The sequence below is a fragment of the Muntiacus reevesi genome, chromosome 7 (genome assembly GCF_963930625.1).
Source record: "Muntiacus reevesi chromosome 7, mMunRee1.1, whole genome shotgun sequence".
NCBI lineage: Eukaryota > Metazoa > Chordata > Mammalia > Artiodactyla > Cervidae > Muntiacus > Muntiacus reevesi.
In genome coordinates this window covers 10,093,876-10,120,122 of record NC_089255.1, presented here as the reverse complement: position 1 = coordinate 10,120,122, position 26,247 = coordinate 10,093,876, and the positions used below count along the sequence as shown (strand labels likewise).

The 26,247-nt window shown below is 40.8% G+C and overlaps 1 protein-coding gene across 2 annotated transcripts in view; it reads left to right on the top strand.

The window, feature by feature from the left end:
- The window catches only part of DMGDH (dimethylglycine dehydrogenase), a 73,609-nt gene that overhangs the window by 24,282 nt on the left and 23,080 nt on the right, over positions 1-26,247 (top strand). For both annotated transcript variants that reach the window (XM_065941936.1, XM_065941937.1), the window contains exons 7-14: positions 797-995; positions 8,158-8,327; positions 8,797-8,950; positions 10,960-11,125; positions 11,566-11,696; positions 13,120-13,337; positions 14,909-15,066; positions 17,759-17,818. In XM_065941936.1, the coding sequence (XP_065798008.1) occupies positions 797-995; positions 8,158-8,327; positions 8,797-8,950; positions 10,960-11,125; positions 11,566-11,696; positions 13,120-13,337; positions 14,909-15,066; positions 17,759-17,818 (1,256 nt within the window). The remainder of the gene's footprint in view (positions 1-796; positions 996-8,157; positions 8,328-8,796; positions 8,951-10,959; positions 11,126-11,565; positions 11,697-13,119; positions 13,338-14,908; positions 15,067-17,758; positions 17,819-26,247) is intronic.

The window sequence follows — 26,247 nt, the reverse complement described above, 5'->3', positions numbered from 1 at the left end:
AGAAGATGAAACAAAATTTTGTAGTTAATTGAAGGATAAAAGATCTCTCTTGACAAACCAAGTTATTATTGTTGATTTTTAAAATTGTGATTGGATTAAATACTGGAAACTGCTAATATGAATAAAATTTTCTATTGTAAAGGTTACCTTTCATGATTTAATGTTTCAAGAAATAACATTATTATTCTCAGTATATAATATGGTAATTAACAATACTCATCTGTTGATAGTGAATATCAAGTATAGAATTTAAAAAGAAAAAAGAAAAGTAACTTCCTTATAGGCCATCTTTAAATGTTAGCTTGGATTCAGGGATTTAAGTCACTTTGGAACACATGTCAGGACAGGTGTGGTATCCTCACTGCAATGACATTTCTTTTTTTTAAACTTTTTATTTTGTATTGGGGTCTAGCTGAAAACAATATTGTGATAGCTTGAGGGTGGACAGCACAGGGACTCAGACAGACACATACATGTATCCACTCTTCCCCACGCTCCCTTCCCATCCAGGAGGCCACGTAGCATTGAGCAGAGTTCCCTGTGCTGACCAGTAAGTAGGTCCTTGTCAGGTATACACTTTAAATATGGCAGTGTGTTCACGTGCATCCCAAACCCCCTAACTGCCCCTTCCCCCTGCCCCCCGACCCCAGCAACCGTAAATTCCTTCTCTAAGTCTGTGAGTCTGTGTCTGTTTTGTCAGTAAGTTCATTTGTATCATTTCTTTTTAGATTCCACATGTTAGGGATGTCGCAGGATATTTCTACTTCTCTGTCCGAACACTGGCATTTCTTTTCAGGTTTTGGAAAGGAACTCTTTGAGTCTGATCTAGACCGAATCATGGAACACGTTGAAGCTGCCATGGACTTGGTTCCAGTCTTGAGAAAGGCTGACATCGTCAATATCATCAATGGTCCCATCACCTACTCTCCTGACATCCTGCCCATGGTGGGGCCCCATCAGGGGGTCCGAAACTACTGGGTGGCTATAGGTTTTGGGTGAGTGTCTCTATATAGTTCAACGTTTATTATAGAGTTACATATTTTAGAGAAGTCTTGCCCCATAATCTCAGGCCAAAAATGGAAAACGGGGGAGAGGCAGAGAGTTTTCTCCCTTTCATGAGCAGTGACATGAAAGGAATAAAAATTTTCAGTCTTAAAACTTTGACTTGTATAGGTTTGACAGATTTGTTCACAGAAGGGCAGTGATTTCCTGGAATTTTCTCTTTGCTTATTTCTTGCCATTTCCATTATTTATGTCTCCTTTCATGCTGTGAATGTTCACATAAATGAATTTGCCCCACTTTTACATGGATATTTTCATAACAGAATATGACAAAGATAATTTAAAATATCAAATGTGTAATATATCTGTTGCAGTTTTCACCATAATTCATATTTGTTCAACATGATTTGTTTCCTTATGATTACTCAAGCTGCTTACTATTTATGGTTCCATTACCCATTTGATCTTTCGTCTCTAACATTTGTCCCATTAATTTGGTGAATATTAATGTCAAGCCTATTTTACTGTCATACCACAATTTCTAATAGTCTATTTTCCTTCTCCATTTTGTTTTGCCATTTATTCAACTGATGTTTGGTGATGGGCCGGCTTTGTGCCAGGTCTACTGCTGGGCGCTGGGCTATAGCTGAGAAAAGGCAGGAAGTCTGACCAGAGGCACAAACTTGGTGGGGGTGCTGTTCTTCTAGGACAATGGAGAGGTTGGGGTCTCAACTAAGGACACAGCAGTGGGGACTGAGAGATAGGAAACAAAATTACTTAGATTTGGTGACAGATTGCATTAGGTCTTAAGGAGTGAGAAAAGGAGCAAATGATGGCAACCTTTCCAGCTTACTCCTGTGGTTGCTGAGGTCAAAGGAAGCAACAACCGGGAAGATAAAGAGTTGAACTTTTGACAGTTTTAAGTTTAAGTCTTCAGAACATCCAGAGGTAGAAAACCAGAGGAAGCTATGATTCTGGAAGGTGTAATGGGACTGGGAGCCTAGGGAATCACCTATGGAGTCAATATGTAGGCCTGCGCATGTGGGAGTGTTTCTTTTGTACATCCCCCGTATATCTTCTTTGGAGAAATGTCTGTTCGTATACTTCGCCCATTTAAGAAATTAGATTATTAGTCTTTTTATTGTTAAGTTGTAAAAGTTCTTCATTCTTGATATAAGACCCTTATCTGATACATGATTCACAAAATTCTCCCCATTCTGTGGGTTGTTTAATTTTCTTGATGGTATCCACTGAAGCAAAAAATTCTTAATTTCCATGAAGTCCAAAATGTTTATGTGTTTCTTTTTTTTGAATGTAGTTTTGATATCATATATAAGAAACTATTGTTTAATCCAAGTTAATGGAGATTTATACCTTTATTTTCTTCTAAGGGTTTTGTAGTTTTAACACTTACATTTAGGTCTTTAATCAACTTGAGTTAATTTTCGTATGTGCTGTGAGGTAGGTACACAGCTTGATTCTTTTGAGGATAGTCAACTGTCCCAGCATCACTTGTTGAAAGACTGTTCTTTACTCACTAAGTAGCATTGGCATCTGTGATGTCTTTTTTTCTGATGCCACTTCTGACACCACCCTGTAGTTCTCCAGTTCTCTGACACCAAGTGTCCAACAGTTTCAATTCAGATCTGCTGCTCACTCTCAGAGTGCAGACCCCACTAGTTAAGGACTCAGTCTCACAAAACCATCCTCACTTCAGATGCCAGTTTCCACTTCCGGGGATCACCTGTCCTTCTGACTGAATGGCTATAGAGTTCAAGGTTCCTACAACCCCTCCTCAGTTTTGATAATTCACTAGAATGACTCACAGAACTCAAGAAAAACTTACTTAGTTTTACCTGCTTATTCTACAGAATGCAACTCAGGAACAGTGCTTAAGGAAGAGAATCGCAGGGCACGATCTGGGAGGGAGGATCTGCTGCAGAGCTTTCATGAGCCTCTCTGGTGCATCATCTTCCTAGCACCTCAGTGGATCCACCAACCCAAAGGCTCTTTGAATTCTGTGGTTTAGAAGTTGTTGTGGAAGCTTCATTACATAGGCACAATGGATTAAAACCATTGATCGCTGGTGATTGAACTTCTGGTGACCAGCCTCTATTCTGAAGCCTTCTGGTTCCCCTGCCCCCTCTCCATGGAGCCAACTGTTAGCATAGCATACAAAAGAATATAAATTCCAAAAGTTTTAGGAGCTCTATGCCAGGAACTGAGGACAGAGGCCAAATATTTATTTTTTTATTGTCCCACAGCATCCTTGTAAAAAATCAGTTTACCATATAAGTATGGATTTGTTCCTGGACTTTCAATTTTATTCCATTAGTCTGTGTGTCTATTCTTAGGCCAGTACCATGCTGCCTTGATTATAGTAGTTTTTCACTAAGTTCTGAAACTGGGAAGTGTGACTCTTCCAACTTTATTCTTATTCAGTTTTGTTTTATCTATTCGGGCTTCTTATATTTTTGCATAAAATTTAGGACCAGCTTGTCAATTTCTCTAAAGAAACGCCCTAGGATTTCCATAGGGATTGCATTTTTGTAGATCAGCTTGGGGAGCACTGCCATCTTAACAATGTTGAGTCTTACGATTCACACACAAGGGATGCCTTCCATTTGTTTGTGTGCTGTATGTGTGCTTAGTCACTCAGCTGTGTCAGACTCTTTGCGACCCCATGGACTGTAGCCCACCAGGCTCCTCTGTCCATGGAGATTCTCCAGGCAAGAATACTGGAGTGGGTTGCCATGCCCTCCTCCAGAGGCTCTTAGCAACTGAGGGATCAAACCCAGGTCTCTGGATTCTTTACCAGCTGAGCTACCAGGGAAGCCCATTTGTTTAGGACTTTTAAAATTTCTTTCAACAATGATTTGTAGTTATCAGAGTGTAAGTTTTGCACTTCTTTTGCTAAATTTATTCCTAAATATTTTATTTTTTGATCCTGAGATTAACTGAATCACTGTATTCAGTGATCAAACCTGTATTGATTTAGTCAATACATTTTGTGGATCATTGTTCTTTATCTATGAACAAACAGACAGGATATCCGGTCTCATGATATTTATGCTTTAATAGAACACCTATTACTAAGGTAATTAGGAAGTTGCTTTCTTTAGATCACTAGTTACTTATCACCTAGACGTTGTGTCTGCTTGTGTGGGGTTGATGTCGGCATCCAGCTCTGATTGTCCTGAGTAGTTTCCCCAGGTTGTAGATGCTGTGGGGTGAATGGAAGGACGACAGGTAGGGTCGAATCAAAGTGCCTCACTCTCTGACCAATCTGGCCTAACCCCAAAAGACATTTTTGTTATTTAAAAGTTGAGATTGCTGAAATAGTTCTCATGAAACATGGTGGAATGCTTACATCGACTGCCCCTGCCAGCTTATACCAGGGATCCAGTCCGTGGTTCTGAAGGCCAGTGGCTTCCATATATGTGGCTGAGCACCAAAATCACCTGTTGTTTCTGAGTCACTCAGTTGTGTCTGACTCTTTGTGACCCCGTGGGCTGTAGCCCACCAGGCTCCTCTGTCCATGGGATTCTCCAGGCAAGAATACTGGAGTGGACGGCCATTCCCTTCTCCAGGGGCTCTTCCTAACCCAGGGATCAAACCTGAGTCTCCTGCATTGCAGGTGGACTCTTTACCACTGAGCCACCAGCCTTGTTAAAAAGCAAACTCTCAACTCTGTTCTTAGTTGCATGTGATTCATCCTTCTTTGCATCTTACCTATGAAATTCCTATTATTTGTCTTTAGAATCCATGAAACATGTGTTGAATTGGAAAACCAACAAGCAAGCATATTCCCATACAACCCCCTCCTATAGATTCTGATTCAGTAGTCTGGAGAGGGACCCAGCAATCACGTTTCAGTATTGTCTGTTATTCTAGTTCAAAGAATAGGTATTTGCAAACTGTCTACAGATATGTCAGTGCTCATTTTCATTACCCTAGTCAAAGCTGTTTTACTTTTGCCCCAAATATAGCAAGTTCTCCTGTTTCTAGGTGACTAACACAGTGCTTCCCAGATGTTTAATGAGTTGTACTGAACTGAATCTAGTTATCTTGGCTTAGAACAGATTACAAACAGCAAATTTAAAGATAGGAGAGTGCTGTAAGTTGTAATGCCTGACAGTTTAACAGTTATCATAAAAAAGCAGACACAAACACTCAGAAGGCATAGCAGCTGGGCCATGTAATAATGGGTTCTGCAGATAAATGCTAGACATAGAAGCCTAACTCTTCTTTCCTCATCGAGTTCCCTTTCACTTCCATGTTATACATTACTTCCTTGTGAAAATCTTATCCATTGAGCAGAGGCATACTCTGTTGTTGGTTATACAAGGACCCAACAGCCACCGTGTATACGCCTGCTATATGCTTTAAAATGCCACATCAATTAATTCTCCACCAGCATCATAAAGTGTGCATGTGAGGAGACTAAAACTCAGGGTGGTTACACAGCTTCAAGGCCACACAGCTGGTAGTGGCAGAACCACTCAGAATTACACTCAGATATCTCTTACGCTGTGCTCTTCACTCTCAACCACTCCACCAGGGGCTCTCAATAGATGCTTCATCCACCTTGATAGATGTGTTGTATGAGATTTTACGTACAACTTAATATTGGTTATAGGGCTAAAGTTTGTGGAAATTTCCTTTTTGCTGTTTAAAATGGATAACGAACAAGCACCTACTGTATAATAGCACATGGAACTCTGCTCAATGTCATGTGCCAGATTGGATAGGAGGGGATCTGGGGGAGAATGGATACGTATATATGTATGGCTGAGTCCCTTTGCTGTCCACTTGAAACTATCACAACATTGTTAACCAGCTATACCCCAGTATAAAATAAAAAGTTTGACGTTTTAAAAAGAAACACATTTTAATATAAAAATAAACAGATTATACTCAGGATTAGCCTCAAGTAACAGCACTCTGCCATATTTATTTACTCATATGCATTGTTGAAAGATAAAGAACATGATGGTCTGGTAGTGAGTCCACGCGAAACCAAAGCACAACCCTGGCTATGCCCAAGGAGTCTGCCAAGGATATAAATTCTGTTATGTGTATCTTGGCAGAAAAAAGAAAGAACTATTAAAGAAGTAAAGTCCAATAACAGAGTGTATACTGGGGTCAGATGACTGAGTTTGTATCCTAAATCTGCACTTTGTTGTAGTCTAACAACCTTATTTAACTCCTGTGCGCAGGTTGGTTTTCTCACTGGTAAAATAGAGTTGCTAAAGCATAAATCAGATGGTAGATGTTAGAGGGAAACAATGCCTGGTAAATGGTAAGCTCTCAGTGAATGCCAAAAGAACTTTATATAGTTTCAAGTCTCTAGCTCTCAAAATTGGTAATAGTTGTAATCACGCACTGGAACTGCTTAAGTGAATAAACATTTTATGCAAATAGTTCATAATTATTTTAAGCATATATTGAATTTGTTTTGCTTTCTTGATACTTAGTGAGATTGTTTGTGGGTGATTTGGATGAGCCATGTCTCTTTTCAAAATTATCTAGAGAAGTATACATTGCTATCTTTTTATCCTGCTTAAGAAATGTCCTTATAACAAATACAAGCAAATATATCATTATCACAAATGATATAAATCATTTTTATAAAATAGTAAAATTGGCATCTTGTTGTAGAAAAAGGTAGTTAGCATTTCCAGTCTTTGCTAAGGTCCTCCCATGTTTTTAAAAGCTTCAGTGCTAGCTAAGTAGTTGTCATCTGGGATACTGGAATTTCTTGCATTTTCACGTTTGCTCATGTGGCTCCTTTTTGCTTCTAGTCCTCTCCCCATGACTACCTGCTCGTCCAACTCCTTGAAAGCTTCTCTTGACTTAAACCACAGATGAACCACCCAAGACTTTACCCACAAGAGTGAGTGGGTAGAACCTCACATGGGTGACATTAAACCCAGATTACTCCATCTGATATAAAATTATTTGGCAGTTATGTTCTTGGTCTTTTAAAAAATAATTATTCATTTAATTTTGGCTGCGCCGGGTCTTCGTTGCACATGGGCTTTTTCTCTAGTTGCAGCAGGTGGAGGCGGCTGTCCAGTTGTGGTGCACAGGCTTCTCGTGGTGGTGCTCTTGCTGAGGAGCATGGGCTCAGGGCGCGCAGGCGTCAGCAGTTGTAGCTTTAGGCTCTAGAGCACAGGTTCAACAGCTGTGGCTGTGCTGTTCTGTGGTGAGTCACTCAGGCGCGTCCGGCTCTTTGCAATCCCATGGCCCCTCTGTCCATGGGGATTCTCCAGGCAAGAATACTGCAGTAGGTTGCCATGCCTCCCTCCAGGGGATCTTCCCAACCCAGGGATCGAACCCAGGTCTCCTTCTTTGCTAGAGGATTCTTTACCTCCTGAACCACCCCATGGGCTTCATTGCTCTTTGGCTCTGCATAAGATCTGCAGGCATGCTCCCTGCTCTTAGATGCTTCCCAGATCAGGGATCGAACCTGTATCTCCTGCATTGGCAGGTGGATTCTTCACCACTGAGCCACCGGGGAAGCCTGTGGTTTTGGTTTTAAAGTATCTTCAGGTGGATATAGAAACAAGCTAATCCTCCACACCGAGTCACTCATTGGTTGCAAAATACAGGAGCCTTTGTTTCTCCCCTTCCTCCCCACAAGTCCTTGGGTGACTGCCTCTGTCTGTGTGCCTCTGTGATAGTGGCCCAAGTCCTTGTACATATATTGCTGCTAAAGGGACCTAAACTAAACGGAGTCTGAGAAGGGATGGGTGTGCCACACCAGAGCGCACATATTTCCTTTGCGAGATTCCTTTTAGTGAGAATAATCATAGTGCAAGATAAGGTACCAACCACATCTGCCCGTGTGCTTCCGTACCTCTATTTTCCTAGAGCGAGATCCTTACTAGCTAAGAGTCATAGGCTATTCTGCAGATATGCAGCTCTTGAAACTGTGAAAACTAACTAGTTATCAAGTCAGGCACATTTAATTTGGATGCTTAAACATTTTTTTTTTTTAGGAAAAGATGATAGTATAAAGATTATATTGATTGTGTGTTCTGAATAGCATAGAACACTCCAGTTTTGAGGCCTTGTGAAATATTTGGACATGTTTCATTGTTGGAAAGTAATATGTGTTAATAACAGGGTATTTATTTCTATATTTGAAAGATACGGCATAATCCATGCTGGTGGGGTCGGGAAATATCTCAGTGACTGGATCCTGCACGGAGAACCACCTTTTGATCTGATAGAACTGGATCCCAATCGCTATGGCAAATGGACGACTACTGAGTATACCGAGGCCAAAGCGAGGGAGTCATATGGATTCAACAACATTGGTAAGGTGCAAATTCACTGCTGTCTGTGAAGTGTGTTCAGAATTGACTTATGGCACCTCCGAGATTAGATGCTTTTTATTCTGTGCCTCGTTGGGGAATGGTTAGGGAGTCTAAAAAGCATATGCTTTTAAAACAAAAAAGGAATCTATGTGAATATATATCTTTAATGTGAGGAATGCATCAGTTGATTTTAACTTTTAAACCTATTTTTACTTTACCTTTGATGATCATTATGAATGATGGTTTTGGTTTCTTAAAAATATAAATTTAATATGTATTATTATATATGCTTATATATTAAGCTTACATGTGTTTATTTTACATATATGCTATGTGTATATATATATATATATCTACACACATATAGCTTCTGGATTTTAAGTACTGTGTTTTCCATTTTCTGAATCCCTTCAGAATATTTTGTAGTTTTGGTTCTATGCTGTTTAGAGTATGGGTTTTCCTTTTTCAGTTGGTTATCCTAAAGAAGAACGATTTGCTGGGAGGCCAACTCAGCGAGTCAGTGGGCTTTATAAAACCCTGGAGTCTAAGTGTTCCATGGGGTTCCATGCAGGCTGGGAGCAGCCACACTGGTTCTACAAACCAGGCCAGGACCCTGGGTACAGGTAAATGTGTGGTTTAACCTACCCGTGGCTGTGACTGCAGAGTGAACTTTGGGAGTGGGATGAAGGGACTCTAGAGAAGCACCATATCCCCCACACTGGCTCTCCAAACCAGGCCAGGACCCGTGGGTACAGGTAAATGAGTGACTTAGCCTACCCTTGGCTCTGAATGCAGAATGAATTCTGGGAGTGGGATGGAGGGACCCCAGAGAAGCACCATATCCTTCTCTCACCCCTTCACTCTACCCTATTCCAAACAGCATTGAGCCTTTTGCCATAAAAATAATTTCTGTGCAGTGGAGGCCTTACTTTATCCCATGTGACACTGGCCCGCATTAAGGACCCATGTGGCCTCAAGAAACCTACAATCAGCCCAAGTGAAGCCCCTTCTTGGAATTTTCCAATTGCTCGGAGGAACCTTCCCCACCCTTTCCAAATCCCCTTTATCTGGCTTTTAAAGGTTTACCTTGATTGAAGATGCCTGGTCAAATCACATAGTATGGAAACAGTATGGAAATATGGATTTTCTGTTTATAAGGGAATAGCTGAAAGCTACTGCTTTCTAATGCGTGTGCAATGAATTATGCAAATTACATACACTGTTGATAAATTAGGGGAAAAGGTCATTTACTTACTATTTTAGGTTAAGCTAAAACATAAAGCATATAACTGAAATAATTCTCTGATTTCCTCTAAAGTTGTTGACATAGTGCTTGAATTACCTATTCAAGGATTAGTATTTAGGATGAATAATGATTACATACTTTTTTCTCATGAGAAGACACAAACCAAGAGAAAGCAAGTTTTCAAGTTGTTACCTTTTTTTGACTGTTACTCTGCTTATTTAAGCAGATTTTGATGTCTACTTTATGATCAGACCTAAATGGTCCAAAGTATAGTAGTGGGCCAATTGTTGATTAATGAATTCGGACTCTGTAGTCAGCCAGTGGAGATCACCTGGGGACAAAATACTGGCTTGGTTGTTTTTCTAAGTGACCCAGATAAATGCCAGATCTATTCTTCATGTTGTATTATTTGAACCTGGCTTGTTTTTTCTACTATTTTAATAATTAAACCACTGAAAACATATCCTCCTCTGAAGTTAAAATACTACATTAATAGTCTACTCTGTAAAGTAGAAAGGCCCCTGCATAATGAGTCAGTAGACCTTTGCTCCAGGCCCCGCTCTGTCATTAACTAGTACAAAGGCCTCGGAAGCCACTTTGTGCCTTTTGCCTAAAAACAGAAGATATTGGACCAGATGCTTGCTCACTCCAGGTGGCCAGCATAAGCATCACATGGGAGCTTGTCAGAGGGCAGCATCTAGGGCCCTGCCCAGACCTGCTGCGTCAGAATCTGTAACAAGTGCAAGTGATGTGTTTACAGAAACACTTGATAAGTACCAGACAAGATAGCTCTACCCCTCATGTATTCTGATTTATGTCCCCCAAATTAGTATTTTTAAATGCTCCCCCAGGTGATTCTGATATGTAACCAAGGTTGACAACTAAAGGACTGGGTGACTTTTAAGCTCTTTTTCAAATCTGAGAGCCCACAAAGCCTATCTTATTTTCTTGTTAATTAATACTTCATTCACTGTGAAATGGGTCAAGGGATAGATGAGTAACTTAAAAACTCAGTTTCCAATATATATGTAAGACTGGTAGAACAGGTGGCATTTTTCCCCCAAATGAAAATGTCTAGACAAGTAGGGCTTGTTAGGGCTTCCCAAGGTGTCTCAGTGGTAAAGAATCCAGTTGCCAATGCAGGAGATATAAGAGACACATTTGATCCCTGGGTCAGGAAGATTCTCTGGAGTAGGAATCTGGAGAGGCAAGCCATTCCAGTATTCTTCTTGCCTGGACAATTCCTTGGACAGAGGAGCCTGGTGGGCTACAGTCCATGGGGTCACAAAGAATCGGACATGACTGAGCACATAGAGCTTATAAAAATATTCTTATTCTGATTTTTTTTTTAACTTTTTAAACTTGTTTTGTGACACTGTGTTTCAGGCCAAGTTTTCACCGCACAAACTGGTTTGAGCCTGTGGGCTCTGAGTATCAACAGGTTATGCAAAGAGTAGGGGTGATTGACCTGTCACCATTTGGCAAATTTAACATCAAAGGCCAAGACTCCATCAGATTGTTGGACCATCTCTTTGCAAATGTTATTCCCAAGGTAAATAGCATTATGGGGGTAGAGGTACAAGGTCCAGGATCCTGGCCTGCTTAATTTTCTGTCCCCTCATTTTCAAAAAACCAATGTGTTATTTCAGTTCACCTAGTGATTTCTGTATGAACACAAGAATTCTTCAACTAGTGAAGGGCATTCTAGATAATTTTCAAATTTAAATTGCCGTTGACTGAATTATTATCTAAGGATCATATGGCTTTGTTTAATTGTGTCAATAGGAACCCCCAGATTGGTTGAAATGTAATTTTTATGACCAGTAATTATAATGATCATTTAAACTGAAAACTTCAAAATTAATGAGTTTAGGTTTACAGACAGTCTACACAATTGATATAAAATATTCAAATGTCTTACACTGCTGACATCCACGTTTTTATTTCCATGTGGCGTTGAAAGGATACATAAGATTTTCTTCATTTCTGTAGGTGGGTTTTACAAATATAAGTCACATGTTAACTCCAAAAGGTCGAGTATATGCTGAGTTGACTGTCTCTCACCAGTCTCCTGGGGAGTTCCTATTAGTAACTGGTTCTGGGTCAGAACTTCATGATCTTAGGTAAGTGTCCTAAGAAAACTATGTGCCTTATAACTGATCCAGTCTTGCACCGAGGGTACTTATGTTTTGTGGGTTTTAATAATCAGTAATTGAAAATGCAACTTAAAATCTGTAAAACTTATCGTTTTAAATAAATGTCATGTCTTTTATAGGAAATTACTTCAAGCGAGGGTCCCTATAACCATCCCCCTCCCAAAGGTAAAGTAAACCACTGGGTTTACTGGTTCTAATAATGTTAACTCCTATTAATTAGGTATCACTCATACGTCAGAACCATTTTTACACATTATCTCAATAAGTTCTTTTAGTAGGTTTATCTGCAAGGTATATATTGTGCCCATTTTCAGGTGAGGAAACTGAAGTTTGGGTTACAGTGACCTGCTCAAGTCAGTCTTACTGATTCTGATGCTCACATTCGTCTCACATTGGTGTGTTGCCTCCGAGGTTTTCTTCTTCTTTTTTATTTTGTTCGTACTTTGTACTCTCTGGCCCAACGCTGCGTTGAAATCATTGATTTGCCTATGCAATCCTTCACATGAATCTTCAGTCTACTATTTAGTCTACTGGAAAATATATTGTCTTTAGTATTTCAAAAATATTTGGAATATTGTTGTTTGATAAACATCTTACTCCAACAGACTCTCACTCTAGTTGTAAGGTGATGCAAATTCTATCCTCCTATCCAAGATATGTTAGGAGTCATCTTAGTCACTTAGCTTTGTGTCAGTCCAGATGATCATTTTATGACAGATTTGTGTGACTCCAGGGACTGCTCAGTAAATTATAAGCAAACCCTCTAACTGGCTTCCAATCAAGACTCAGAAATTGAAACCAGTCTTTAGAGTTTTAATCTTCTCCTTGTGATTGTCAAAGCAAGCATGTGTTTGGTGGCAGGCACATTATTAACCTTTTGCAGCACAATTATGTCTCCTATGTATGGGTATTAGAGAAAATTTGGGTTTAAATTAACTTCCCAAGATGGAGTCATTAGTTTAAATGCAATAGGGCTGTCACTGTTTGAAAAAATTTTGTGGCAGAGCTTGTTTAAATGGAAGGATCCTTCTGTACTGTGAAAAACCACCCACATATTTGTAAGTGGGTAGCTTAATGGCAACCCACTCCAGTATTCTTGCCTGGAGAATCCCAGGGACAGAGGAGCCTAGTGGGCTGCTGTCTATGGGGTCGCACAGAGTCGGACACGACTGAAGCGACTTAGCAGCAGCAGCAGCAGCTTAAAAAGAATCATTTACTACTTCTGAGACTCAGTTTCCTCAAATTTAAAAATTGGTTGATTATATGAAATGACACTCTAGGGATTTTCTGGTAATTCTAGACACACAGTATATCTTCAGAGAAATAATCTGTTACCATCATGTGTTATTCCAGCAAGATTTAACACAGTGTTTATGAATCTCAAATGCAGATGGATTGAAGAAGAGGCAGTCAAAGGTGGATGTGATGTTGAAATTAAAAACGTAACCGATGAGCTTGGAGTCCTTGGCGTCGCAGGGCCATATTCAAGAAAGGTCCTGCAGAAACTGACCTCTGACGATCTTAGTGATAACGTTTTCAAGTTTCTTCAAACCAAGTCTTTAAAGGTTTCCAACATTCCTGTCACTGCTATCAGGATATCTTATACTGGTAAGAATTGGAAAACAGCCTAGAGTAAGTCTCTAAAATTTAGAAGCACCCGGAAATGTGTGCATACATACATGTTCAGTCTCTTCAATGTAAGTTTGGAGGAAGATTTCTCCTGCCCAACTCTCCTGACAATTCTGTTTATTCACTCCGTGTCTGAGAAAGTCATTCCACAGACTTCCTGTTGTGGTTCCAGGCCCATAGCTAGCTGCCTACCATTCGGAAAGGTAGGTAAGAAAGTGCAGAGGACAGTTTTTGGGATAGTCGGAAGGGATGACAGAATAGTCAGGCCAGCTGATTCTGCGCTGTTGCTGTGCAGTTCCTCAGTCGTGGCCGACACTGTGACCCTGCGGACTGCATGTATCACTCCAGGCTTCCCTGTCCTTCGCCGTCTCCTGGAGCTTGCTCAAACTCATGTCCATTGACGCCATCCAACCACCTCGTCTTCTGACACTCCCTTCTCCTGCCTTCAGTCTTTCCCAGCATCAGGGTCTTTTCTAATGAGTCTGCTCTTCGCATCAGGTGGCCAAAATATTGGAGCTCCAGCTTCAGCATCAGTCTGAAGGACTGAATATTCAGGATTGATTTCCTTTAGGGTTGATTCCATGTGGGAGAATTCAAAACGGCCTCCCTTAGAGAGCATCTTGAGTGTGTTCGGCACAGCCCTTAAAGCATTTCCGTTGTTCTTCTTTCTTTCTGACTGAGTGCATTGGAGAAGTCTTCCTTGGCACCTAATGGCATGTAGTAAGTACTAGAAACAGGGATGAATGAGTGCTCTGCAGTTCCCCACTGGTTCTCTGGGCTCGTTCCTAACCTCCTCTGGACTTCCTGTCCCTTCTCAGGCGTGCTGGGTGCCCAGCGTTCACTCGGGCCCACGTGCTCACGTCCCGGTGGCGAGCACACAGTATAAAGGCCGGAGCTCTTCCCTAGGCTTCTCTTGTCCCCGTCCTCCCTGCCCCCAACCTTGGAAAACTGCTGACCAGAGTAAAACATAAGCAAAATGCACAATAAGCAGACTCTGAGTTGGGTTTCATTTTCTGCTTTTTTTGCCTGTGATTCTAATGGTGAATGAAATGACCAAGTAGGGGAGAAGGAGGAAGTGGGGGCCATTAGAGACTCTGGCTCTCCCACAGTGAGGCGCATTCCAATAACTGTCATCAGTGGCCTGTATGTTTAAGCTTCGTGATTTGGGGCCAAGGAGTTGGGGGTTGAGGTGTTTAAACCTTGAACCCCTTATCTTGATAAACTTTGCCACGCTGAGTCCTCACTTAACATTATGAAGCCAAGGTGAGAGGTAAGGTTAAGTCCTGAATCACCGTCTGTCTGAGTTGTCTTAAATGCTGCTCTCTGTGTGTGGGGTTGGGGCAGTATTGGGCACAGAACATCTGTCCTACGGCAGGCTCCTTTGCAGTGGGGCTTGGTTGCAACTTTTTTGGGAATCGAACTTTTATCACTCTACAGTGTCTATTTTGCAGAAATGGAATCTCTCATTTGTTGATGTGATTTAGCTAATGCACATTAGACCTAGTGATCGTCATTCTTACTCTGGTGTGGCCCTTGTGGGTGTATTTCAGGTGAGCTGGGTTGGGAGCTGTACCACAGACGAGAAGATTCTGCAGCGCTTTATGACGCTATCATGAATGCAGGCCAGGAGGAGGGAATTGACAATTTTGGAACCTATGCCATGAATGCCTTAAGACTGGAGAAAGCTTTCAGAGCATGGGGGTCAGAGGTTTGAAATGCTATCATCTTTATTAAAATTTTTCATGTGTTGTATCTGATTTTTATGGAAGGGTTAGTTTAACTGTGTTAACATTGGCTCTGACTGTAAGAGAAAGAATGTATTATAAGAAAAAAAAATTTTTTTTTGGCCACATTGGACAGCATGCCAAATCTTAGTTCCCTGATCAGAGATGGAATCCACACAACCTGCAGTGGAAGCATACAGTCCTAACCACTGGACCACCAGGGAAGTCCTGAAAACTATTTAATTAGGGACAAAGGTTTTTCTCCTCAATTTCCCAGTTGCAAATTTAGGGGAATTGTGATGTAATGTTTATTCTGCCTTAATTCCCCTTGCCTGGCAGAGAGCCCTGGACACCTGCTTCTGTGTGCTGACTTTGGCTGCCCCCAGGGAGTCTGTCTACTCCATGGGATTTGAGGACCACCTTTCAAAATTCTTCCTTCTCCTCTGTCACATTGTCTATCATCATTGCCTTCTTATTCTGCACCTTTTGGGGGAAGTAACAACAAAAGCTGTCTTTCTGATGGGCAGGATTGGTGGTCTGGAATGTGTTGGTGCAGCCCACGCCTATCATTAATAATGAGAACTCAGGGTTTCTATTTGTGTAGTTACACACCATTTTCATAGGCATGATGTCTTCTACCTTCTCAGCTCTCCCTGAAGAGGGTATTATTGGTGATTCTCGGGCAAGGAGGTGGGAGTTAAACACACAATCACGCTAAGAAACAATAAACAACTTGGTCCAGATTGCACAGAAGTGTTCAAACAGTGGTTCAAACTCTATTCTTTTATTTTATCTCCAATATAGCAGACTATCTTTAGACCTCAATTTTCTCAGGTCCGTAATTTTCTTGGAATATATTGAGGTTTTGGGTGTGAGAGCTTAGTTAAAGGATCTTTGTAAAGGGTGTACTTCAGGGTAGGGTCTCAGGTTTGAATGTATCCTCCACCAGATACTATGTGGCCTTAACCCTCCAGAGACTTCACTTCTCTATAAGAGAGAGAGAGTCTTTATCCTACAGAGTTGTTGTCAAGATTGGGTAGTCCGCAAAGTGCCTGGGACATAAAGCGTGAATTTGAGGGCATGGTGGGTTTGAAAGCACAGGCAGGGTCCCACGGACATTTAGATCAGGGGCAGAAGAAAGTGGGTTTTGAGGTGGACAGTTCAGCCTCCTGGGGTCACTGAAAGAACAAGAGCCTGGGGTGGTTGTTACTTTACAGAGGATGTGCTCTGTTGCGGGGATCCTCAGCCTGCTGGGGTGGGAGTGGTTCTCAGAGGACGCTGCTGCAGGGAGAGACGGAGAGGACAGCTCTGCCTCCACTCCAAGGAACTCCAAGGAACTGGCAGCATTTCTCGGCTCTCCCCCTTGCATTCTCTCCTGTCTCCATCCCAGCCCCTCTGATTTCCCAGCGGTGCCAGCACGCCCTCTAGTGTTATTACAGCAATCAAGCATCTGGACTTGGTTTTCAATTTTTTCCTGGAATTCTGAATTTTTTTTTTTTAAATCAATGAAATATTGTCTTTAAAGCAGACTTTTATCATAGAACACATGCTGGCTTTAGAAATGTCAGTGTGGTAAGGACAACATCTTACCATACCGTCTGAGCCACCAGGGAAGTAGGACAACATTTTAAAATCAACAAGATGGTATCAAGTCCTCTAAGCATGAAGTTTGGGGTGAGGCACTGAGAAAACCCTAAGTAATAAATTCTCATCTCGTTTCTGGAATTTTGAAAATTTGAGCAGGTAAAAACTAATCTTAGAGTTGCTAAAATTGACTAGGAAATATGAAGTCAAATTTTATATCATGGAAAACTTTATATTACACATATTTTATATGTGTATAAAATTTTTAATAAAATTCCATGATATAAAATTTTATATCATGGAAATTTATATTACACATCTAGATCATGCAAAAGCTGTGTTTTTTTTTTTGTTAAGTTTGGCTACCTTTTATGGGGTTTAGATTAGTTCTATTGGTGCAAAAGAGATTAATGACAGCAAAACAAACAAAAATCAGGTCTAGTCCCAAAAGATGGCTTTAGCTCCACTTGAAGTATATTGTAATGACGGCCAATTTGAAGAGATTGAGATTCAACCTCTTAAAAATCAGGTCTAGTCCCAAAAGATGGCTTTAGCTCCCCTTGAAGTATATTGTAATGACAGCCAATTTGAAAAGACTGAGATTCAACCTCTTTTTTTTTTCCCCTTTTCCCTCTCCTGAACTCTGTGGAAACTATTTTCCTAGCATATGCTTTTTTCCTCTACTTATCCTGATTTCTGGATGATTGCAAGATAAATAGATTACTTAATAATGTTTCAAAACATATTTATGCAGAATTATTAGGTAAAAGCTTATGAGAATCTTGTTTCTGGGAAGAACATCATTGTTGTGGCATCCCTCAGATGTTTATTATACCAAAAGAGCCTTGGAAACAAGCTGGGAATTTTAGTATCTAATTTGCTACTAAAATACAGTATTTGCTGAAAGGCTACATTTGAATTTTAGATTTAAAAAGTTACGTTAGAGGCCAGTTCACAATCTATATCTATGTCTATCTGTCTATCTATATATTTCAAATGAAAAAGTATTCTCTTTAAAAAATAAATATGAAAGTGATGTTACTAAAACCACTTGTACTCATCTAAGATTTAAAATGCATGTTTCCCTTTTAGATGAACTGTGATACAAATCCCTTGGAAGCTGGACTGGAATCTTTTGTAAAGCTAAATAAGGTATGTTTACATTCCAAAGTGTACTTGAAATAAATCTTAAAATTATGCTGTTTCATGACAGAGCCATGCTTTAAAATTTAACCAAGTATGACTTTAGGGCAAATGAGTTGAACATAAATAGTAAGCATTGCTTAAGTGCTTCATGTTAAGCTTTGTCAAAATTTGATACCAGTTCAAATGATTCTAATGTGCCTGTCGATGTAAGAATCCATCAACGTTAAAGATCAAATCTAAATTCTAAGATAAAAATCAGTAAGGATGGGATGTCAGCAGGCAGTCTTGTAAGTCCTGGTGACTTGTGAAGTCACAATTAGCTGATGAGACATACTGCATTAATTGACTCTTCCTGGGTGCTCAACAGCATGAAGCAGCCTCACCCAGCGTATCTGTCCATCTGCTTGTTGAGCATCTTGGTATGCAACATCTGCGTATAAGCGACTGACACATTTCAAATATGTTCAGCATAAAAGTTATTACTGAGAAGCCAATACAGGCCCGGAGAGTCATAACTGATGTTGACATTCTAAAGGGGACACCTGCATCAGTGGTTCTCAAACAGATAGCATTGTATCATCTGGGAGCTTGCTAGAAATACAAATCCTTAGTTCCCTACTAAATGAGGAACTGACTCAAACCTCAAACCTACTAAATGAGAATCCCTAGGGGTCAGGCCAAGTGTTCTGTGTTTTGACAAGCTTCAGGGGATTCCAATGCACCTAAAGTTTGAGATGCACCACCCTATACAATCATTGTGGAAAAGCGTATTATGAGACCAGTTTATTACAGTCTAGCTCACCTATTGCAAATCCTACAAATATACATGAGGTTATCCCATTATGGACTAAGTGATTATGTCCCTCCATAATCCAAATGCTGAAGTCCTACCCCCGATGTGGTGCTATTTGGAGGTGGGGCCTTTGGGCGGTCATTAGGGTCAGGTGACATCATGCTTGGGGTCCCCACATTGGGGTCAATGTTCTTATGAGAAGAAGGAGAGAGATCAGAGCTTGCTGTCTGCCATGTGAGGACATAGTAAGACGGTGGCTGTCTGCCAGCCAGAAAGAGGAACCTCACAGCGGAACCAAACTAGCCCTGGATCTTGAGCTCACCAGTCTCCAGAACAGTGAGGAGTACATTCCTGTTGTTTAAGTCACTCCATCTGTGCTATTTTGCTATAGCAGCCTGAGCTGATTCAGATATGTATTAAGCAGTGTCTCAGTTACTATACAAAAACTTAGTGGAGGTACAGTTAGTGGTAATATTGAAGGATAAGGACAGCAGCTGTCTTTGTTTAGGATATTTGTTAGAATTCCAAAATTCCTGTCCTGTCCTGCCTTAGGTATTAACTAGCTAAAGGAAAAGCTGTTTTCACATTCCATGGAAATGTGAACATATGAATATGAATCAGGCTAAGGAAACTTTTTTAATGCCCCAAATCAGTTCCAAATTCTAAGCTAAGATATTAACATAAACTTGTATATTTATGGCATTAGATTTTAGGGAAAAGAACCTCTTAAAGGGTTTTAAAGGGAATATCTTTCTGTACATGACTTTTGTTTTTATGATGTACCATCTGCCTCCAGACCAGAGAAAGCAGGTGCTTGGAGTTCGGGCAGACCCTGGCAGCGGATTGCTCCTTCTGCTAACATAAGTCTTGGTTTAGTCATGTAAAACTAAGGATCAAAATGACCTGACTCCTGAAGGCACTAAACTTCTGTTGTTGGTTACCAGTAGGTAAATAGATAACTGACTTCTTTGCTTCAGTGTTTGGGTATTATTGTTTGGGACTAAGGCACAGACAGTCTTTATGTTGTAAATGGATTTTTAAAACTCCCTTTGCTTCCCTAGTGGCTCAAACGGTAAAGTGTCTGCTTACAATGCGGGAGACCCAGGTTCGATCCCTGGGTCGGGAAGATCCCCTGGAGAAGGAGATGGCAACCCACTCCAGTATTCTTGCCTGGAAAATCCCATGGACAGAGGAACCTGGTAGGCTACAGTCCATGGGGTCGCAAAGAATCGGATACGACTAAGCAACTTTACTTAGTTTACTTATGATTTATAAGCAGGTGTGGTATGACTTGCATGTTTATTAGTTCCTTTAAATTAGTTCAGTAACCAAATCTAAGCTTAGAACTAAGTTAGTTGTTTAATAGATAGTGACTTTGATTTATGTTATTTTTATGATTTCTGAATTGTTTGTTCTTCTGGTGTCATAAAGTTAATTTCTAATGCTTTCACTGGGTGAAGGTTCGTGTAGCACAAGGACTGGGACCTAATCAAGCTGGTGGTTTTCAGTTGCACAACTCAGGTAGTTAGTGGGCCTCAGTCTCACCATACCAATGCTTGCTAATTTCCAAGACAGGTGAATAGGTTGCATCAGCTTTGTTTCGAGCTTGTTTGGTGGTTTCACAACAATTTTATCTTGTCCGTAGCAGTCTCTAGTGCAGAACAGGTTCCTGGAAAACTTACTTATGTTACAAACTGAACTGAGTCACTTGATAAGCTGACTCCTGTGTCAGACTGTTACCCAGCCTGGTTTCATACCTCTTAAAGAATGATATAATGCAAGTCCATATGGCTTTGGGAAATTGATATTATACGAAAACCAAAGCAGCAAATACAGGAGAACATTTGTATTTAAAACAAAACCAACCCCCCAGATCTTGGCATTCTTCAATTATTATAAATCATTTCTTTCTTTTTTTTACCCTTCAAAGCAAATCTGTAGACTTCCCTGCTTGGCCCTTCTGTGTCTGCGCAATGACTGTATATGCCGTAACATGAAGACAAACACAGCGATGCAGGCTGTGTCAGAGCTAGGCGGATACCTACACCTCTTTATTTGAGGATGAGGAAACCGAAGCACACAGAAGTGACCCCGGTGGTGTGCTGTGGTTGGCCCAGGCTGACCTCTGACCTCGCTGCAGTGAGTGCTTCCTCACCCCCCACTTTCTCAGCCGGGTCGTTTCTTGTCACGGGCTTTGCTGTTGTTATTCTGTGGATAAGTGGTGTCCAACTCTTTGCTACCCCATGAACCGTAGCATGCCAGGCTCCATAGGGTCCTCCAGACAAGAGTACTGCAGTGGGTTGCCATTTCCTTCTTCAGGGGATCTTCCAGGACCAGGGATTGAACCCAAGTCTCTTGTGTTGGCAGGCAGATTCTTTATTGCTGAGCTACCAGGGAAAGCCCTATAAAGAACTTATCAGCCTTGAAAACCTGCCCCCAAATTTTCTGGCATCATGTATCATAGAATTTGCATGGCTACATTTCATCAGTGAGTACCTCCCACAGTCATGTTTTTGTTATAACAAATTTTGTATTTTGTGGTAGGATCAGGATAGCTGCTTTGGCCATTTTAAGAAGGAAGATGGGTGAGTGAGGAGGTGAGCCAGCCTCATTAGGGTGAATTGTTTTCTTATCAAAACTAGTACAAAAGTGGGGAAGAGAAAATTGGAGCACTGAAGAAATCTTAGATCGTAAAGATGGCATTTGTCTTCCTTAACTCTTAAAGCTCTCCAAGTCAGTCTCCCAATGGTGTTGGCTTATATGAAGCAAATACACATGTGTGTACACATTCATCCATCTAGTCAACATTTATTAAGTACTATTTACTGAACACTTGGCTAGACCACAGGTCTAAAAGTTAAAGATATGGCTCCTGATGGCTCTTAGATCTCATGAAGCTTGAAATGAGTGGAACTTTAAGAACTAAAGCTGTAGGATGTATTCTTAACCTTGAGTCTAAAAGTAATTCTCTGCATGAGGTGGGTTGTGCAGTAGCATGTATTAGAACCATCTCGAAGAGATGGGAAATGCTATGAGACATGAAAAATTACTGAACGTTTCCTTTGAAGTCTAAGACCCCTTGACCTGAAGCAAGTTACATCATTGTGCTTAATAGTATTATAATTTGTTCCTGAGGAAGTTACTTTCTGGGGAAAAAAGTTAGTGGCTTTTCCGTTGTTATTGGAAATGAAAGAAATGCATTAATTAAAAGCAAAAGGAAAATCAGCTGCCTTTGGTCACAGTCATAAGTGTTCTTGGAATTTTCCTCTTGGAAGTACTGAATCTATAAAACCCCAGTCAAGGGTCACAGAGAATCAATACTAAGGGTGACGTATTAAGATCAGAAGATTTTTTCCCTTATAAAATGCCCCCTGCTGTTTCTCTCTCTCTCTTTCTTTTCCTGTCTTGAGTTTCTCACCAGTAGAAACAGAATACAATGTGATCTATTATTCAAGAGGGAGGGGATATATGTATGTGCTGTGCTGAGTTGCTCAGTCATGTCCGACTCTTTGCAACCCCATGGACTGTAGCCCACCAGGCTCCTCTGTCCGTGGGGATTCTCCAGGCAAGAATACTGGAGGGGGTTGCCATGCCCTCCTCTGGGATATATGTATACCTACAGCTAATTCACATTCTTGTACAGCAGAAACACAACATTGTAAAGCATTTATCCTCCAATTAAAAAGTGTGATATTTATTAACCACAAGTTGAAAGACAATATTACTTCTAGAAATTACAGGGTCTCTCTGAAGAAAAAGGATTTAAAGCCTAAGCATTCAGTAAGCAAAGCCTAACCCTCAGTAAACAAAGTGGAACAAAAAGATGATAAAGAGGCAAAACCCTCACATCCAAGTATTCAATAAATATTAGCATTATTAAAACATCAAACTGGAAATTAATCATTGTTCATGGACAACAAGTTAGAAAAGAATTTCTATTATGCTATAGCGGTGAAAGTACCCAGCTCTGGGGAAATTTTAGGTAAATGGTAATAGGATTTGAGGAAGCAGAATATTTTCAGCAACTCTGAGTCTTGGCTGCACATCAGAATCATCTGATATATTATTCCTTTATATCTTGCAATCTTTTTAATACACCTCAACACTCAGGCCACATCTCAGATCAATTAAAATAGAAGGTAGAGACTTAGGCAGCAGTATTTTTTATTTTTTTTAATTCCCCAGGTGATTTCAAGAAAGATTGAGGATGACTGTTTCTAGGCAAGTGACTTTCAACTGTCTAAACATTACTATGTTGGAGAACTTAAAGAAAAATTACCTGATGCCTTACCCCCAGGGGTTCTCAAAGTGTGGTTCACAGGCCAGCAGCATCAATGTGACTTCAGGATTTATTAGAAATTCAAGTTATTGGGCTCCATTCCAACCCCCCAAATCAAACTCAGCAGTAGTGTCTCTCCACATGATTCTGATGAACAAGAAGTCTGAGACCTGCCCAGACAACCAAACCAACTGGATCAACCTTGGGGGTAGGATCTGATTTCTTGTTTTTGTTATGCAATGAAGACTACACCAAAACCTTTGACTGTGTGGATCACAGCAAACTGTGGAAAATTCAGGAGATGGGAATTCCAGATCCCCTTACCTGCCTCCTGAGAAATCTATATGCAGGTCAAGAGGCAGCAGTTAGAACCGTGACATGGAACAACAGACTGGTTCCAAATTGGGAAAGGAGTACGTCAAGGCTGTATATTGTCACCCTGCTTATTTAACTTATATGCAGAGTACCTCATGAGAAATGCCAGGCTGGATGAAGCACTGAATCAAGCCGGAATCAAGATTGCTGGGAGGAATATCAATAACTTCAGATATGCAGATGACACCACCCTTAAGGCAGAAAGCAAAGAACTAAAGAGCCTGTTCATGAAAGTGAAAGAGGAGGGTGAAAAAGTTGGCTTAAAGCTCAACATTCAGAAAACTAAGATCATGGCATCTGGTCTCATTTCTTCATGGCAAATAGATGGGGAAACAATGAAAACAGTGGCAGACTTTATTTTTTTGGACTCCAAAATCACTGCAGATGGTGATTGCAGCCATGAAATTAAAAGACACTTGCTCCTTGGAAGAAAAGTTATGACCAACTTAGACAGCATATTAAAAAGCAGAGATATTACTATGCTAACAAAGTCCATCTAGTCAAAGTTATGGTTTTCCCAGTAGTCATGTAGGGATGTGAGAGTTGGACTATAAAGAAAACTGAGCACCAATGAACTGATGCTTTTGAACTGTGGTGTTGGAGAAGACTCTTGAGAGTCCCTTGGACTGCAAGGAGATCCAACCAGTCCCTCCCGATGGAAATCATCGGAAGGACTGATGTTGAAGTTGAAACTCCAACACTTTGGCCATCTGATGTGAAGAACTGACTCATTGGAAAAGACCCTGATGCTGAGAAAGATTGAAGGCAGGAAGAGGAGGGGATGACAGAGGATGAGATGGTTGGATGGCATCACCGACTCAATGGACATGAGTTTAAGTTAACTCTAGGAGTTGGTGATGGACAGGGAAGCCTGGTGTGGTGCAGTCCGTGCGGTCGCAAAGAGTTGGACACGACTGAGCGACTGAACTGAACTGAACTAAGACTGAGAACTACTGTTTTAGTTCTTTTAACCTCATACCAGCTATGGTCCGGTGAATAAACAGGAAAGTGGAAAATCAGCTTGGTCAGATGATGGGCTACCAGTTAATGTGTTGCCTAGTTGTGTCTGACTCTTTTGTGACCCCATGGACTATGGCCTGCTAGGTTCCTCTGTCCATGGGATTTCCCAGGCAAGTACTGGAGCGGGTTACCATTTCTTTCTCCAGGGGACCTTTCCAACCCACGGATCAAACCTGTATCTCCTGCATAGCAGGGGGATTCTTCCCCACTGAGCCACCAGGGAAGCCCACCAGTTAATAAATTCTGTCCCAAATCTTGTTTTTAACAGAATTTTTTAAAATGCCACCAAATTCTAGCTCTGTGACCTTGGGAAGCTATTTAACTTCATTTTCCAACTGAGATTGCTAGTCTGTAAAGTAAGGGCTCCCTTTCATGTCTAAGATTCTATGCAATACCACCTTGCAGAGTGTCTGGAGACTCTATTGCTATGTTATCTATATGAGCTGCTTGGTTATGTTATTCTAATTAAGACATCCTTAGTCTCTTACCCATTTCTGTCGCTGAAAGACAAAGGAGGGAAAAAGAGAAGAAAGAAAAAAGGAAGTGAAACCGAGTTTGAGATCTAGTTTATCATCCTTGAAACATGTGTCAGACTAATAACCATTGAATCATTACCCTCATATATATCCAATTTCTGTTATGAAACTCTGTCTCCATCCTAAAATCTTAAGTATGCTATTTAGCTAATTACTTTCTAATTTGGAAACGTATGGGAACCCTTAGCTAGGAATGAATTGAAATATTTCTTTAGATTGCTTTTATTTTAATTATTTTAACAGTTTGCCTGCATGCATGCGAAGGCGCTTCAGTCATGTCACACTCTTTGTGACTCAATGGACTGCAGCCCACCAGCCTCCACTGTCTATGGGATTCTCCAGGCAAGACTACTGGAGTGGGTTGACAAATATAAAATGTACCACTGGATAAGTTTTGATGCATGTCTGTACTCATGAAAGCATCACCGCTTCAAAGATGGTGAACGTACCCCTCATCCCTGAAGTGTGTTCCTGCCCCTTGGCAATCCATACTTCCCAGCCTTCCCTACACCCCACATGGCCCCAAGGAACTTTTCATCACTGCAGACTATTTTGCATTTTTCAGAGTTTTTTATATAAATTGAATCATACAATATATACTCTTTTGGGGGGAGGAGTCTAGATTCTTTCAGTATAATTGTAGACTAATCTGTGATGTTATATGTATCAATATTTAATTCCTTTTTATACTAAGCAGGATTCCATTTTATGTATATAGCACAACTTATGTGCTCATTGATGAACTTTTGGGTTGTTTATAGATTAGCTATTACAAAAAAAAATGATTGTAAACATCCTCGTAGAAGTATTTGTATCAGTTCAGTTCAGTTTAGTCACTCAGTCTTGTCCGACTCTTTGCGACCCCATGAACCGCAGCATGCCAGGCCTCCCTGTCTATCACCAACTCCCGGAGTCTACTTAAACCCATATTCATTGTGTTGGTGTTGCCATCCAACCATCTCATCCTCTGTCGTCCCCTTCTCCTCCTGCCCCCAATCCCTCCCAGCATCAGGGTCTTTTCCAATGCGAAGAGTCAGCTCTTCACATGAGGTGGCCAAAGTATTGGACTTTCAGCTTCAGCATCAGTCCCGCCAATGAACACCCAGGACTGATCTCCTTTAGGATGGACTGGTTGGATCTCCTTGCAGTTCAAGGGACTCGCAAGAGTCTTCTCCAACACCACAGTTCAAAAGCATCAATTCTTCGGTGATCAGCCTTCTTTATGGTCCAACTCTCACATCCATACATGACCACTGGAAAAACCATAGCTATGACTAGACAGACCTTTGCTGGCAAAGTAATGTCTCTGCTTTTAATATGCTGTCTAGGTTGGTCATAACTTTGCTTCCAAGGAGCAAGCGTCTTTTAATTTCATGACTGGACTATGGCTTTCTTTTCTCTCAAGTAAATACCTCGAGGTAGAATGGCTGGG